We start from the raw sequence: 13,395 nt of genomic DNA, 5'->3' as shown, positions 1-13,395 counted from the left end.
AAGCTCTTGTTTCCTCCAATTTTGATTACAGTTAGGTGAACGCTAAACGGTGCTTGTTGCCTGACAATGTTAAGCCCACTTGCCACATACGTCACGTGGTGATAGAGCGAGTGGGGCGATCCCCAACAGCTTCAAAGATCGGCTTCAAGAACATTCGAAGCTCATCCAACAAAAACACATTCTACTTGATACGTCCTGCAAATTATCAAACAAGGATCACACTATACACCTTTGATCTGCCAATAACTCTCTGGATATTAGTTCAGTATGGCAGGCGAGGAAGATCCCAGAAATACGCGAACTGCTTCCTCGCCTGGGAGCTCCCGCCAATGGACTGATGATGAGAACCCCTTCGTTGCTCTCCGTCGATTCGCCGATGAACAAATTTCCTCCATGTTGCAGTCTGTTATGGGCCTCCCGTCCTCTGCTACATCTCCACGCTCGGAGCACTGGACTATTTTCTCAGACGATCAAACCTACTCCGATCAAACACGCCAGCGACGGTGCCAAGGCCAAGAGTATAACGACGATGGAGGCAAGGCTGATGATAATGTTCCATCAGGTTCTAGACTCAATGACCCGTCAACAGTAAATGATAAATACCCGGATCGTCCTTCCAGGTCACGTTGGTATAACCCGGATAATCGGTTTGACATCGACATGTTCTTCAACTCGTTCTTTGATCGGTTCTGGCTAGACGACCATGCCATGGCCCGTCTCTTCAGCCCGTACCACCACCCAATGTTCTCAAGCATGACGAGCGCCGATTCCCCTGCTTGGCCAGTCAATTATCTCATGTTCAGTCCGTACTCTCCTCTGCATCTAGAGCGCCAGGCGCGTTATCGGTCTCACCGGGAGCAGGGCGTCTTCACGTCCCTCATGTCGTCTATGAGTTTGTCGTCTGAAGCCGAATGTGACCCTAATGAACCCAAGTGGCGTGAAGCTTTCGAGGACCTTCTCCGACTCGAGAATGGAGAGCCCATGCTGGATCGTGAGAGTGGAACAGTTGCGAAATCGGAGTCAGGAAAAGAATGGCTAGCTGGGTTAGTTAAACGGGGTAGTTTGGGGAAGCACTGGAAATTTAGTTCTGGATCAGAGAGTCAGCCGTGGACGAGTATTACACTGGACCGCTTGGATCATTTTGATCGTCCGAAGAATGAAGCGTCGCCCTCTGTACCGGCACCAGAGAAGACCGGTTCTGATTCGACCACCGAAGTGTCAAACAATAGACCTGCGACGGATCTTGATCTTTACGACCGATTCCTCGCGGATATTGACGCCCGTGAGCGTGAATTTTTCGGTGCCTTTCATAGCCCGCTTTTGCAGTTCCTCCTAGAAGATCGACGCAGAGGTCGATTCGGCATCTTTCCTTCTGAAACTAATAACAAAGACGACACAGAGAGCTGGTTAGATCTCGTATCCGGTGGAAGCAAGCATACCGTCCCCGAGGCCAAAGATGAGTCTGAGTCTACTGAAGCGCATCTCTCCCGAGAACCAGCATCATCCCCGGCCGCTACAGAAGTCCGGGCTGAAAACCCGCCAGTTCAGAACTACGTCGTTTCAAACTCAGTAAGCACAGAGCGTATCCGCCTTCCAGATGGCTCAGTCAAAACTAAGACCGTGCGTACGAAGAAATACGCGGATGGTCGTGAGGAAACCAACTCGTCCACTGAGGTTGTCAATCCGCCGCAGGGCGACCAGAGCTCTGATCAGCAATCTGGTCAGCAGCCTAATCAGACAAAGAGCGGGTGGTTTTGGAGGGATTAAGCTGGAATAAATGCTTACATTATTGGAGGCTTTGATAACGCCTGGTACCAGTTGCCACAGAACATGGGAACTTTCTGTTCTAATCATTCATACCTTTTTTTCAGCGTTCTCGGGCGTTTGTGGCTTTGGCAACATCAGATCTATATCCCACATGTATTATTTTGGTACTTTGTGAACTTCTCCATGGTGTTTGGATCATAACATAGTCGGAAGTAGCTGGCTTAACACACACTCCTGCAGCATACGCGGTTCGCCAAAGCATGTAGATTAGTCTGAACCAAGTAGCATCACTCTACTATGTAAAACCAAGTGTCTGAAATAACATATAGTTCTTTGAATTTTCCTGAGGATGGATACAGCAACATCTAGAAACCTTACATTAGTCTAGAAGTTCTAACCCACGTCTACGTAGCTGACTCCAGAATCCAACCGGTGGATATCGCATGAACCATCCTAATCCGCCTTGACGCTCTTCTTCTGCGCTTTTCCTGTCGTCCAGCCCCTTTCTTCCCAGTACTTGACGCTCTCTTCCATTTTCTTGTATGCCCAAGTGAAAGGAGGATCTAAGCACCGTATATGTTAGCTTTACGGTCCCAGAAGACTATACCAAGCACCAAAAAACAGTGTGAATGGATGAGGAGGACTCACAAAGGAACTGCCTTAAATCGTGCCTATTGTCATCAGGGCTATACTGCTCAGCATGATAACTTGGCGTGATAACAGTCATCTTATGACGGTTAATCGCATAATTATAGAAGAAGTGGCGTGTTTTCTCATAGATCTCTCGGGGAGAATACTCATTACCCCACATGTGCAGCAGGCGCTCGTACATGCTCCAAGGCCCTAACTTGGACACTTTGCGCAGGTAACCGAACGTGCCAAGTTCGGCGTACGTCACGCCCATGTCTGCTTCGTCGGACTGCACGTACGTTGCTGTGATCGGCTCGAGCTCGGCTGTGGGCGTGGCATTGAGGAATGAGGTTAGAATAGGCATGTCGAAGGAGGTTGCACAATGGCCAATGAATTTCTTGAGGTCGACTTTGGAAATGGAACCGATGGGGTTCAGCTGGAGATACTGTTAGTTTTTGCTTGGATGACGGGGAAAGATACATGAGGTAGCAAAAAATGACTCACATCGGCGCTGCTCGCGTCGTATTTGGTCAGGTAGCCTCGTAAACTAGATGAAATGTAAGTATTATGATGAGGTTTGTAGTTGTATTAGGATGGGCAGATATACCATTCTATTCAATGTCAGCATGACGCTTTACTTCAGAAAAGAGGGCACAAACCATCTACATTGGACGACGCAAGAACGAGAAGTCCACCGCCGCCTGGGCGCTGGCGAACTGTGGGCAGTAACGATGCGAACAGGTAAGAGAGGACCATTCTCAGACGGGCCTGAATGTTCTGCAGCGCCTGGTTTTCTGCGCGGCTACCACCGTGGACCTTAAATCTTGGCTGGAAGTTTGTGACAACGGTAAATAGATTCATCAAAGCGGTCACAACGGTGTCGAAGTTGAAGTCGATATGGTACGACCCAATCTCCGCAGCCAGCTCCTTTGCTCGGTCTCTTGTCTCTTTACTAGAGTTCTGCGTGCCCATGAAGCTCGTGTGGAAAATACGGCTACGAAAGTCAGCTATCCCTGAACGTGGGTGTTTTCGGTATGTTGCAGACATACTTGCAGACTTCTTGGCTTGTTGTGGGGAGCCAGGTCGAGCCAGCAGGCTCTGCGCAGAGCCTGCGGACATCTTTGATCACTTGCTCATTGCCTTGCTGTACTGCTTTGATAACCTCCCTGCACATAGAGTGGACAATTACTGCAGTAGCGCAACTGTCAATCCCACCACTCAGAGGAAGGAAAAATCCAGCGGCACCACTTCTCCGAAGGTAATCCCATAACCAGCAAGCAGGTCCAAGGGCAATCTCTTCTTCTGGGGCGTGGTAGCGGGGCATGAGCATCTCAGACGGCGCAAGGCCAGGGTCAGCGTCTTCGTCCGAACGAGACAATCGCGTGTCAAGGTCAAGACGGACAAAAGGGGGCTGTCTGCTGGCTTGCATATTTCTGCTTGTTGAGGCACGGTATGTGCGCACCTGTCTCTCTTAGTACATTGCCAATCGCAGTAGGACTAATAGACGTACTTCTTCAATGTCCACGGTTGCAGTGACAACCTCCACATCATTCAGTGAGAACTGCGATCCTTGAGCTACGATGTTCCCATTTATGACAATCATAGCACATCCATCGTAGTAGAGCCTGTCACCATCACAACCTTGCTGGTTTGCATACAGGTAGATTCCACCGCTCTGGCAACAGTAAGTACTGCTCATGTGTGTTGGCCGACCTGCTTACCAGTTTCGTGGCTTGTGTGATGAGGTTGACGCGCGTATCAAGCTTCTTCAGCTCATGGTGACTGCCGGATGAGTTGGAAATAATCTCAACGCCTTCAACCCAGATCAGCTACAGCAAATAACAGATTGTGAAGGCGAAAATACCTGCAAGACTGTAGGGAATATGGGGGCTAGACGGTGACGTTAGCACGTTAGCATTCAGTCCTAACGAAACGCCGGGTACGTACCCATTTGGTGTGAACAGTTCCTCGCATGTCTCCAGTCCCAAGCATGTATCTCTCGTGCTGATGACCGCATCGCCAAAGGGAACCTTATACTGTCCTGTTATCTTGCCGACAATTTGCTCGAGATAGTAGTCTTCAACTTCCCGGGGTCTCTGCCATGGGGTAAAGTGTCGCATTTCTCGGTAGTTTCCATCTAATTAGGCTAACGTTAGCTATGTCTGAAGAGCCCAACCAGAAGGTATCAGAACCAGACGAATGGCAACATTAGGCATGCATACCGTTGGCAAGCCACATTTTAGGGCGGATCAAGACAATTTTCTTATTAAAGAAGATGACACTTTCACTGTGTCAGCGGCCTGACGAAGCCCAGTTTCGTCCAAACCAGCAAAGTAGAACGAACCGACAGTTGTATCGCACATTTCTGTGACGAACCGGCATGCCCACATCGACCACAATATCCTGGCAGTCAGGATGGTCAATAATACGGGCTAACATCTCCCATGAGTGGAGAAATGTATCTCCCTCCAGGAACCCGTCGAGAACACCATATCCTACGCGGACATCAATATCAATACATATGACGAAGTGCTTCTCGCAAGGCGATCGTACCGGTGATTTCGAGCTCTGGACCGACGCGAAGGGTGGCCCCGGCGGCTTTGGCTTGGCGAATACTCTCAATGATCCTCTCGCAGTTTCCTTCCCAGTCAAGAGCCCACTGGTTCAAGGAACTGTAATAATGTTAGATGCATTTGAGCACGAGACGAGTGAAGTTTCGGCGATCCAAACCATGTTGCGAGCGTAATGAGACGACCCATTTCGAAAGAGAATGAACCAGAGATGATCCAACAGTTAATAGGAATAGAATCACACGAGAGTTCCCAGCTGCCCTCCAATTATTGCCCAAGTCGACAAGCAATCGCTGAACAGAATCATGAAAGCGGCTTAGACCTCCGAATCGCGGAATGACGCAAGTCACGTGTGTGGGGTTAGTGGGCGCTACCCCTCCCTCGGCCCCGATCGCTGATTAATGGAGATCGATCGGAGGAAGGCCGGCAGCTGGCAACCACTGCAAGGTTCCTTCTAATCCCCCTTTTCCCAGAAACTCATTTCTTGTATATACACGGTCTCAGTCATAATATCGCGTCATGTCCAATAATCCACAAATTCCCAATCCCGCCCACATCCAGGCTGACTCAATGCTGGCTCGGCGGTTCGGCAAAGAGACCGTGAATTACTTTTCGAGTAAGTTTGAGCATTATAGCATCATCTCTCTCGTGTTAAGGTTCTCGGTATTAAGGTGACTAGGTACTGACTACTATCCTAGGCTCTCCTCTGAACCGGCTGTCATTCCTTCGATCAGATCACCCCTTCCTCTCCGCCGCTTTCAAGCACCCGTCGACCCGATTTGTTATTCTCAAGGACCTAGCGCCACTCACAAGGTCTCCTACGGAATTATACTACGCCAAGTACGATGAAGTGCGCAAACTGCTGCCAGAATCGATCTACGACAAGTCGGAGGAAGAGATAATCAAGGAGCATGATTCGCGCAAGACGGAGCCGCACCTTATCTTCTTGGGTGTGGATGAGACCGACAAGCAGCAGGACGGATTCAGCTGGAAGATCTACAGCGGGACACCGTATTTCGCGCTCGATGTCTCAGAGAAAGGGTCGGAGGAGCAACAGCACAAAGCGAAGGAGGTGGTCAGCGGATTTGAGGCTCAAGGATTGAGTTTTCTGCAGGCAAGAGTGGCAATGACTTTCTCTGCTAATGAGGGTATGTTTCTCGACCCTAACCACGAAGAATGGCGACTAATTCTGGTAAAGCGGCTATTTACGCTCAAGCCCGTGCCCTTATTGACTGGAACACCCGCAACAGCTACTGCGGCACTTGTGGCAGCCGCACCATATCCGTAAACTCGGGCACAAAACGCGCCTGCCCGCCCACCGACGCAGCACGCGTCGCCGAGGGCAAGCCCGCCGAGAAACCAGCTTGCAGCACTCGCACCACCATTTCAAACCTCTCCTTCCCGCGTACAGACCCTACAATCATCGTGGCCGTCATCTCGTCCGACGCGAAGCGCATCCTCCTTGGCCGTTCGAAACGCTTTCCGCCCAACTGGTACTCCACGCTTGCAGGCTTCATCGAACCCGCCGAGTCCGTCGAGGACGCAGTGCGTCGCGAAGTATGGGAAGAAGCCGGTGTGACACTATCCCGCGTCATTATCCATTCGACCCAGCCGTGGCCGTACCCGGCTAATTTAATGATTGGGGCAATCGCGCAGGTTAGTGACCCTGCACATGAGAAGATCAACCTCGAGCATGATCCTGAGCTGGAAGATGCGCGGTGGTTTGAGATCGAGGAGGTAGAGGAGGCTTTGAGGGTTGGCACGAGCAACCTAGATCAAGCTGCTGGGCCGGGGTATAAGGAGGGGTCGTTGAGATTGCCGCCTCCGACGGCGATTGCGAACCAGTTGATACAAGCGGCTATCAATATCGATTTTCTTGCAGACAAGCCGAAGATGTAGTTTAAGACGTGGATAAATAGTCAGTATCATAGACACTAGTAGATAGATTGCATGTCATGTGCGAATCGGTGGGTACTTTGTGAGTGGATATCATAGAAACAACATTTAACCAACTGCCGGCAATGCTATTCTTATACCCCATTTGACAGGGACGCAATCTTTCACAATTTCAAACCGAATAAACAATAATTTAACCGCTCATAAATTGGCATAAAGCGTCCCATCTCGCAGCTCATGGATACTGTCCTCCCCAGGCGTGGACCCAACTTCTGTATATCTTCTCCCATCCCTCAACTCATGGATCGTAATACGGCGATGAGACTTCCTCCGTCTTGACCCCCGACTAGAAGACGTATCCCCGCGCGTCTCGCGCAACGCCATATCAATACTTCCCGCATCACTGTGCGCAAGATTACTAGTCGGTGTCTCCGCTCTGCTCTCCCTGTCTACAGATGCTTGAAGTTGATAGTCTGCTACCATGGCGACCCCATCTTCCAGGTACCAATAACGCAGACCAGTAGCATATTCTTCCTCTTCAACGCCGTATTCAAGAGGAGGCCCGGCTATATCAGCGCCGTCGGCGGAGGATGAGAAGACAGCCCAGGCGCTTGTGTTGTCGCTAACGAGGATGACGGAGTGGTTGAAGCTTTTCACACGGAAATTGCGGAGGAGGATTGCGTCGCCTTCGCTAGGCGTCGGGAGCGCTGACTTGTAGGGTCGGAGGAGTTGGGCGTAGACGCTTGCACCAGCCATGGATTGGTCTGTGAGTTGAAGGGTCATGATGAAGTCTTTGCTGCCAGAGCCAGCTTTTGTTGGTGGGTTGATTTCGGAAACGATGGAGATTGTGTCTACTAACGCGTTGTAGTGGTCGATTAGGGTTGCAAGAGGTGCGAAGTAAGAGAGCTTGCTTCGCAAACCGGGATAACGGCGGTCTCCTGGAGTACGGCTCGTCTCGTCGATAGAGTCTTCGGATTGATCATCGGCTTCAATGCTAGCTTGCAATGCCTGGTTTTCGTCGGGTGATGGAGCAATCTTGTTGTGCAAAACAACCATAGGCTGTTCGGGCTCGCTTCCTTCGCGTTTGACAATGAGAGCACCCTCTGGCTCCGAGTTAACGGCAACAATTGGAGACGGGCTTTCCCCCTCTAGAGCATGAGCCCTATCACCCACAGTTGAAGTTCGTGGCCGGCCTCCTGCTTGAAATATCGGCAAGGTATCCTGATTCGAGTTCAGTGTCGGTTGCGTGTCTTTCAAGGCTTCAATCGGGCTAGAATTTTTGACTGAGGCAGCGGCTTGGTCAGTCACGGCCAAATGAGATGGCCCTGAAGCGATCAATTGCCGAGTTTCATGAGCTGACACAGGTATTTCTGTGAGGTCAGCGATTGTTTCTGATGCCGCACCATCAAGCTGAAGCGCCAGGTGTCTGTCCTGCATGCTCCTGGGCCCTTTGCTGTCCTCAACCGAGCGCTCCGCCGGAAACTGCTCGGTATCAGGTTCCTTTGCATTGTCGCCTTGCGGACTACCGAGCTCGTACAAACTAGGATCAATAGCCAATTCGTGACCCGGCTGCGCAGGTTCGGAGATAGCACTGAGACGTTCAGCAGACTCTGAGATTGCCGCGAGGTAGTCGAGGGTACCATGCTTAGGTGCAGGTGGATATTCGGATATCGCTTGAACCTCACGATAGGCATGCGTAGCCACAAACTCGTTCACTGACGCATTCTGATTAGGTCCCCAAGAGGATTCAGCAAGCGTGGTTTCCGCTTTCGTGTTTTGCTGCACATGGAAACCCTCCTCTTTGTGATTAGCGAGGTCGTCATGTACATCTTCTTCCATCCGCTCTGGTTCAGAATGCCATCCATCTACAGGGTGCTCGTCCACAATATGTTGATTATCCTTTCCTTCAGCATTCGAACTCTCCGGTTCCTCTGCAGTTTCATGCACTGCCATCCGGTCTGAGAAACCCACGTCGTCGCCCTCCTGGTTTTCCACGGGCCCGCGTTCATGGTCTGCTTCGTCATTGAACCCATCACCTGATTGACTATGGTCTTCCGAGTCATACGAGCTCTCTCTTGATGTATCTTGTGTTTGTCCATTAGCGGTGTCAGTTGAATCAGGGGCGGCTAAAGGAGCGGCTAAATCATCCTCGCTGTCGCTGTCCAGAACAATAACTTCAGGGGCCGTATTCTTTGGTGCAGCTCTCGGTGAAGATTCCTCCTCATAATCAGACTCAATTTCTGACTCGGTGTAATCATATCCTTCACCAGCTCTATCATCATCCTCGTCGTTCTCGTAGTCTTCTTCAAGCTCGCCCTGGTTACTCGCATCCTCATCGCTCCCGTCATCATCATCAACATCATCATCACTATCCACAACATCACTTTCATCCTCATGGTAGTCGTAGGAACGATTTGGCGACTTATCTCCGCTATCGTCCGACGAAGGAGACTCCCTTTCAGCACGTGGTATATCGAAATCTTCTATTCCACGAGCATTCGCAAGCTCCCCTTCCTCAGTCCGGTCAGCAGAAATTTGCTTCTGTTCAACTTCGTTTTCTCGGCCCTGGCGTTCAGGCATACCCTCTCCGCTGACCCTATCTTCTTCTTCCTGGTAGCTTTCATTAACGGATCTTCTAGCCGCGTCATCTTCATCAATCGCCGATTGTTGTCCTGTCTCAGAGTTTGGTTCTTCAGATTGAGTTTCAGTCATGTTGGTTTTCGTATAATGACTAAGGTCACCCTCTGTCTTAGCCAATTCAATCTCCTTGACAGTAGTCACGTTTCTGTCCGAAGGTTGAGGGCTGGCCATTGCATTCGCCGAATCTAGATCGGATAGCCTGTCAGAAGCCTGAACTTGCATGTCGTCAGTGTATACTGTCATAACGTCATCCTCGGCTGTGTGCGTTGAATCGACATGGTCTTGGACCTGCGGCACATTATCAGAATCGTCGAGTCGAGTCTCTTCTTCGGGGTTGCTTGGCGCAGGTGTAAATGATTCATCATAAGGTTGGCCTTGTGGCAGAGTATCCGGTCCGTCAAGTTCAGCTACCTCCCCGAATCCAAGTACCGCAGGAGCCCTTGGTTTGACAAGGCCGTCTGACTCAGACCCCTCACTAGAGCTTGGTGCCACAGGCGTCATAGATTGAGCCGCGGCCGGAGTATTAGCTGCAGATCCGAAGTATCCGCTGAGGCTATTTGATGTAGCAGTAAGCGGAGATGGTTGTGGGAGCCCAGGAGAAGGGACCGCGTGTAGGCGCGGCGTATTTGTTGGGAGGTGGGAAGCCTGACCCAGGTTGATAAGCTTTGGGGGCTCTGAAACGCTCTGGGGGACAACGTTAGGGCGGATAAACAGAGCGTTGTCGTTTATCTGATCAGAATGCTTGTCTGCTACTGAAGATGCGGCATCAGGTTCAACGTCTACCATAGCGGCATCGGTGTCTACAGCTGGCGCGTTATCCGGAACAGCTGCCGGGGCTGGAGCGATAGTGCTCTCTTCAGTATCCTGAACGACAGTATCCTCACCGGTTTCCGATCCTTTCTCGAGGTCTTCGTCAAACATAGCCATCCAGTCCTCCGGTAAATCTCTGTCTCCAGGGCTCTCAGGCTCATCAACTACACGCCATTCGCTGCTCCGTACGCTGAATCTCGGTCGTTTCCGTCCTTTCCCATGTACGTAGCCATCTTCTTCCACAAAAGGGTCATCAGCCGAATTAGTGAAGCTGGACGAGACCCGAGATCCCCCTAAGAACGCCGGAGATTGCCATAAGGATGTCTCTGGCGGCCCGAATGTCTGCCCGCCATCATAAGCAGCGGGTGTGCTAGGGGCTACCGCTACGTTGTCCGCGAGCGGAGGTGTACTGCGCGAGAAATCAACCTTGACTGTCGACAAGAGTTTGGATTTACGCCAGATCTTATTTCAAGTCAGCACAATGCCAGCCAACGAGCGATGCTCCAGTAAATCACCTCTAGAAATGCCGAGGTCTCAAAGTGCACGTCCCACGAGACGCTTCGACCCGGTGTCTGTGTCGCCGCATTGGCATCATTCTTCGAGAATTTCGACCCCGTTAAGCTCAGGTACACAATGTCACCAATTCCAATATGAGTTCGCGCCACCTCCTCCGCCACATGACCGTGAAAGAACACTTTTACCTGTCCGTTTGATCGGCGAAGGCGGAAATCGGGTTCGGCGAGGAGGACACTGAGTATCTTGGTAGACGACGAGTACGGCCACAAAAGCGTTACAACGGAGTGAATAGAACTTTGCGAAAGACGGTCAACGTCCGGGGAGACCTGCGCGATTGGGATGGCCGCCGTTGAACGCAGTAGTTCCGAGACTGGGGGTTGGTCGCTGGTGTCCATGGTCGGCGCCGGCAATCAATTTGTGTCTATCATGATGCTGAGTTATAAGCGCGGCATAGTGCGAAGACGAGCTTGTTGTGCCGGAAATCTGAAGGGATAAGAATGGTGAGCAACCTTTGTAAAGCAGTCTGTGAAGACGCGTTTGGAGCTTGATGATCGCAAGCCGCCCAGAGCTTGTTGTTAGCGACGTATCGCGGTTGTAATATTACTTGTATCTTGGACTCGCAGTATTGGACTACCGCGATATCTTTGGTAATTCAGCGTTTTTAAGAGTTATTTGACTATCAGTTTGCGCTCACAGTTCTTTTAAGATACATGCCTACTCGGCAAGGCATCTACAGTCCAAACCCAGTCATTTGGTAGGATGATCCCTGGCAGTTAACTATGCGTATGGCGGGGCTTAATATCATCAGGTCCGACATCGGGAGATACGCGGGTCATTTTAGTGGCATCAGAGTCAGTGGACGTCTCCAAAATGACAGAACACTTCATCCTCAATCATCTACGCTGAGAAGTGATGCCCAGGAAGGATGGCGTTGTCCAAGCACATACACCGGATAGCGGTCATCGGCGCTGGACCAGCCGGCCTTGCTTCTGTGAAGTATACCACCAAGCTCCCGCCAAATGGTTCCACTTACTTATCAGTCGCTAGATACTTACTGGCAGAAAATTGCTTTGATACAATAGATGTCTTTGAGCGAAGGAGTTACATGGGAGGCGTGTGGAATTATAGTCCTGGAACGCTGAAGGAGGCTGTTTCCACGCCAGTACCACAACTCAGTCCGGACGAAGGCATACAGGAACCAGTCTGGCTTCCTAGGGATGCATCCAGGCCAAACCAAGAGCCTACTTTTATCTCCCCGATATATGATACTCTGGACACGAATCTGCCGAAGGAGTTGATGGCGTTCGGCGAGAAGCAATTCCCATCCCACGTGCAGGATTTCCCAAGGCATTTCACGGTAAAAGAATATGTGAGGGAGTATGGGGAGGATATCAAGAAACATATTCGGTTTGAAACCCAAGTTCTGGATGTTCAAAAGGATAGCAGCACAGAGACCTGGTCAGTGACAACACAAAACCTCCGCAACGGGACTACGACAACTAGTTCCTACGATGCTGTTGTAGCTGCAAGTGGCCATTTCGACGTCCCATATCTACCAGACATCCGGGGCATCGTGAGCTGGAATAACGCCTACCAGGGTGTTATAACACACTCCAAGTTCTATGACATGCCAGACCCCTTCAGGGACAAGAAGGTTGTTGTTGTTGGAAGTTCCGCATCCGGGCTTGATATCGGCAACCAGATCAGTAAAGTCTGTAAAGGAAAGGTCCTCGCGTCACAGCGGACGGATTTTTACTTGTCACCTTCCACAGCCACGGATATGGCCTATTACCCCGAAATTGTGGATTTTCTTCCTCCCGCTACACACGAGAAGGCTGTTCGATTTGCGGACGGAAGGATCGAAGAGAATATTGACGCTATCATCTTCTGCACTGGATTCCTTTATTCTTTCCCTTTTCTCTCCTCCCTCACTCCTCCCATCATTACACATGGCCGCAGAGTAGAGAATACCTACCAGCATCTTTTCTACATCCATGACCCTACCCTTGTTTTCCCAGTCCTGCCCCAGAGAATTATTCCTTTCCCACTCTCTGAGAACCAGGCTGCAGTATTCTCCCGCGTCTGGTCCGGTCGCCTCAAGCTTCCGTCTACAGCAGAAATGGAATCATGGGAAAGTTCGGCTGTCGCCCAGAAAGGCGATGGTCCTGGATTTCACCTTATGCCCTATCCACTAGACGCCGATTACATAAACATGCTACATGATTGGGCATCTACAGCCGAATCACGCCCCGGGCTTGTCAATGACGGCAATGGCAAGCAGTGCAATCGCTGGGGGAGGAAAGAAAGGTGGATGCGAGAGATGGTTCCTGAGATGCGCAAAGCATTTTTCAGCAAGGGCGAAGAACGGCGCTCAGTCAAGACCCTGGAAGAACTTGGGTATGACTTCAACCGATGGCGGAATGAGCAAGACCACTTCCCATAGACATGAACACAGATGAAGACCGTCTAAACATGAGAGTACGCTGAGATAGAAGCCGAGGAGCAAATATATATAATAGAGACAAAATACACAGGTGTGGTTGAACGAAGAGTCTAGACGTATATC

General features: G+C 50.6%; 5 protein-coding genes across 5 annotated transcripts; 3 read left to right on the top strand and 2 right to left on the bottom strand.

Moving 5' to 3' along the window:
- The first annotated feature begins 159 nt into the window (after positions 1 to 159).
- Positions 160 to 2,105, top strand: BDW70DRAFT_140600 (uncharacterized protein). The gene has a single exon (XM_073737648.1). The coding sequence runs from the start codon at positions 268 to 270 to the stop codon at positions 1,765 to 1,767; it is 1,500 nt and encodes a 499-aa protein (XP_073593766.1). The 5' UTR covers positions 160 to 267; the 3' UTR covers positions 1,768 to 2,105.
- A 22-nt stretch (positions 2,106 to 2,127) lies between these two features.
- BDW70DRAFT_140599 (glutamine-dependent NAD(+) synthetase) lies at positions 2,128 to 5,251 on the bottom strand. The gene is made up of 14 exons (XM_073737647.1): positions 5,128 to 5,251; positions 4,951 to 5,069; positions 4,742 to 4,892; positions 4,620 to 4,678; positions 4,345 to 4,534; positions 4,262 to 4,287; positions 4,119 to 4,210; positions 3,908 to 4,072; positions 3,447 to 3,859; positions 3,057 to 3,391; positions 3,010 to 3,013; positions 2,902 to 2,944; positions 2,416 to 2,833; positions 2,128 to 2,330 (listed from the first exon to the last, which is right to left on the bottom strand). Exons 1-14 carry the CDS (start codon positions 5,154 to 5,156, stop codon positions 2,221 to 2,223), a joined length of 2,154 nt encoding a protein of 717 aa, XP_073593765.1. The 5' UTR covers positions 5,157 to 5,251; the 3' UTR covers positions 2,128 to 2,220.
- Positions 5,252 to 5,421: 170 nt separating this feature from the next.
- BDW70DRAFT_88070 (NAD(+) diphosphatase) lies at positions 5,422 to 6,966 on the top strand. Its single transcript, XM_073745101.1, has 3 exons — positions 5,422 to 5,583; positions 5,666 to 6,115; positions 6,166 to 6,966. The coding sequence occupies exons 1-3, from the start codon at positions 5,487 to 5,489 to the stop codon at positions 6,864 to 6,866; spliced, it is 1,248 nt and encodes a 415-aa protein (XP_073593764.1). The 5' UTR covers positions 5,422 to 5,486; the 3' UTR covers positions 6,867 to 6,966.
- A 98-nt stretch (positions 6,967 to 7,064) lies between these two features.
- Positions 7,065 to 11,224, bottom strand: BDW70DRAFT_151989 (uncharacterized protein; the record flags this gene model as incomplete). The annotated part of the gene is made up of 2 exons (XM_073739372.1): positions 7,065 to 10,775; positions 10,829 to 11,224. The coding sequence occupies 2 exons, from the start codon at positions 11,222 to 11,224 to the stop codon at positions 7,065 to 7,067; spliced, it is 4,107 nt and encodes a 1,368-aa protein (XP_073593763.1).
- A 406-nt stretch (positions 11,225 to 11,630) lies between these two features.
- On the top strand, positions 11,631 to 13,389 carry BDW70DRAFT_140593 (putative flavin dependent monooxygenase). The gene is made up of 2 exons (XM_073737646.1): positions 11,631 to 11,825; positions 11,877 to 13,389. The coding sequence occupies exons 1-2, from the start codon at positions 11,755 to 11,757 to the stop codon at positions 13,270 to 13,272; spliced, it is 1,467 nt and encodes a 488-aa protein (XP_073593762.1). The 5' UTR covers positions 11,631 to 11,754; the 3' UTR covers positions 13,273 to 13,389.
- The last annotated feature ends 6 nt before the right edge of the window (positions 13,390 to 13,395 follow it).

Source organism: Aspergillus foveolatus (assembly GCF_047715535.1).
Source record: "Aspergillus foveolatus strain CBS 279.81 unplaced genomic scaffold BDW70scaffold_44, whole genome shotgun sequence".
NCBI classification, from domain to species: Eukaryota; Fungi; Ascomycota; class Eurotiomycetes; order Eurotiales; family Aspergillaceae; genus Aspergillus; species Aspergillus foveolatus.
Note: the sequence above shows the minus strand (reverse complement) of the source record. Positions and strands in the feature narration are given on the sequence as shown.

Excerpts from the sequence above, each read along its gene's own strand:
- BDW70DRAFT_140600 (XM_073737648.1), top strand. The coding sequence starts at position 268 with ATGGCAGGCGAGGAAGATCCCAGAAATACGCGAACTGCTTCCTCGCCT.
- BDW70DRAFT_140599 (XM_073737647.1), bottom strand. The coding sequence starts at position 5,156 with ATGGGTCGTCTCATTACGCTCGCAACATG. Across the intron at positions 3,860-3,907 it reads CAACCGTGGACATTGAAGAA|GTGCGCACATACCGTGCCTC; the intron begins GTACGTCTATTA and ends TAAGAGAGACAG. Across the intron at positions 2,331-2,415 it reads CGATTTAAGGCAGTTCCTTT|ATCCTCCTTTCACTTGGGCA; the intron begins GTGAGTCCTCCT and ends TACGGTGCTTAG.
- BDW70DRAFT_88070 (XM_073745101.1), top strand. The coding sequence starts at position 5,487 with ATGTCCAATAATCCACAAATTCCCAATCCCGCCCACATCCAGGCTGAC. Across the intron at positions 5,584-5,665 it reads GACCGTGAATTACTTTTCGA|GCTCTCCTCTGAACCGGCTG; the intron begins GTAAGTTTGAGC and ends CTACTATCCTAG. Across the intron at positions 6,116-6,165 it reads GACTTTCTCTGCTAATGAGG|CGGCTATTTACGCTCAAGCC; the intron begins GTATGTTTCTCG and ends ATTCTGGTAAAG.
- BDW70DRAFT_140593 (XM_073737646.1), top strand. The coding sequence starts at position 11,755 with ATGGCGTTGTCCAAGCACATACACCGGATAGCGGTCATCGGCGCTGGA. Across the intron at positions 11,826-11,876 it reads GCCGGCCTTGCTTCTGTGAA|ATACTTACTGGCAGAAAATT; the intron begins GTATACCACCAA and ends ATCAGTCGCTAG.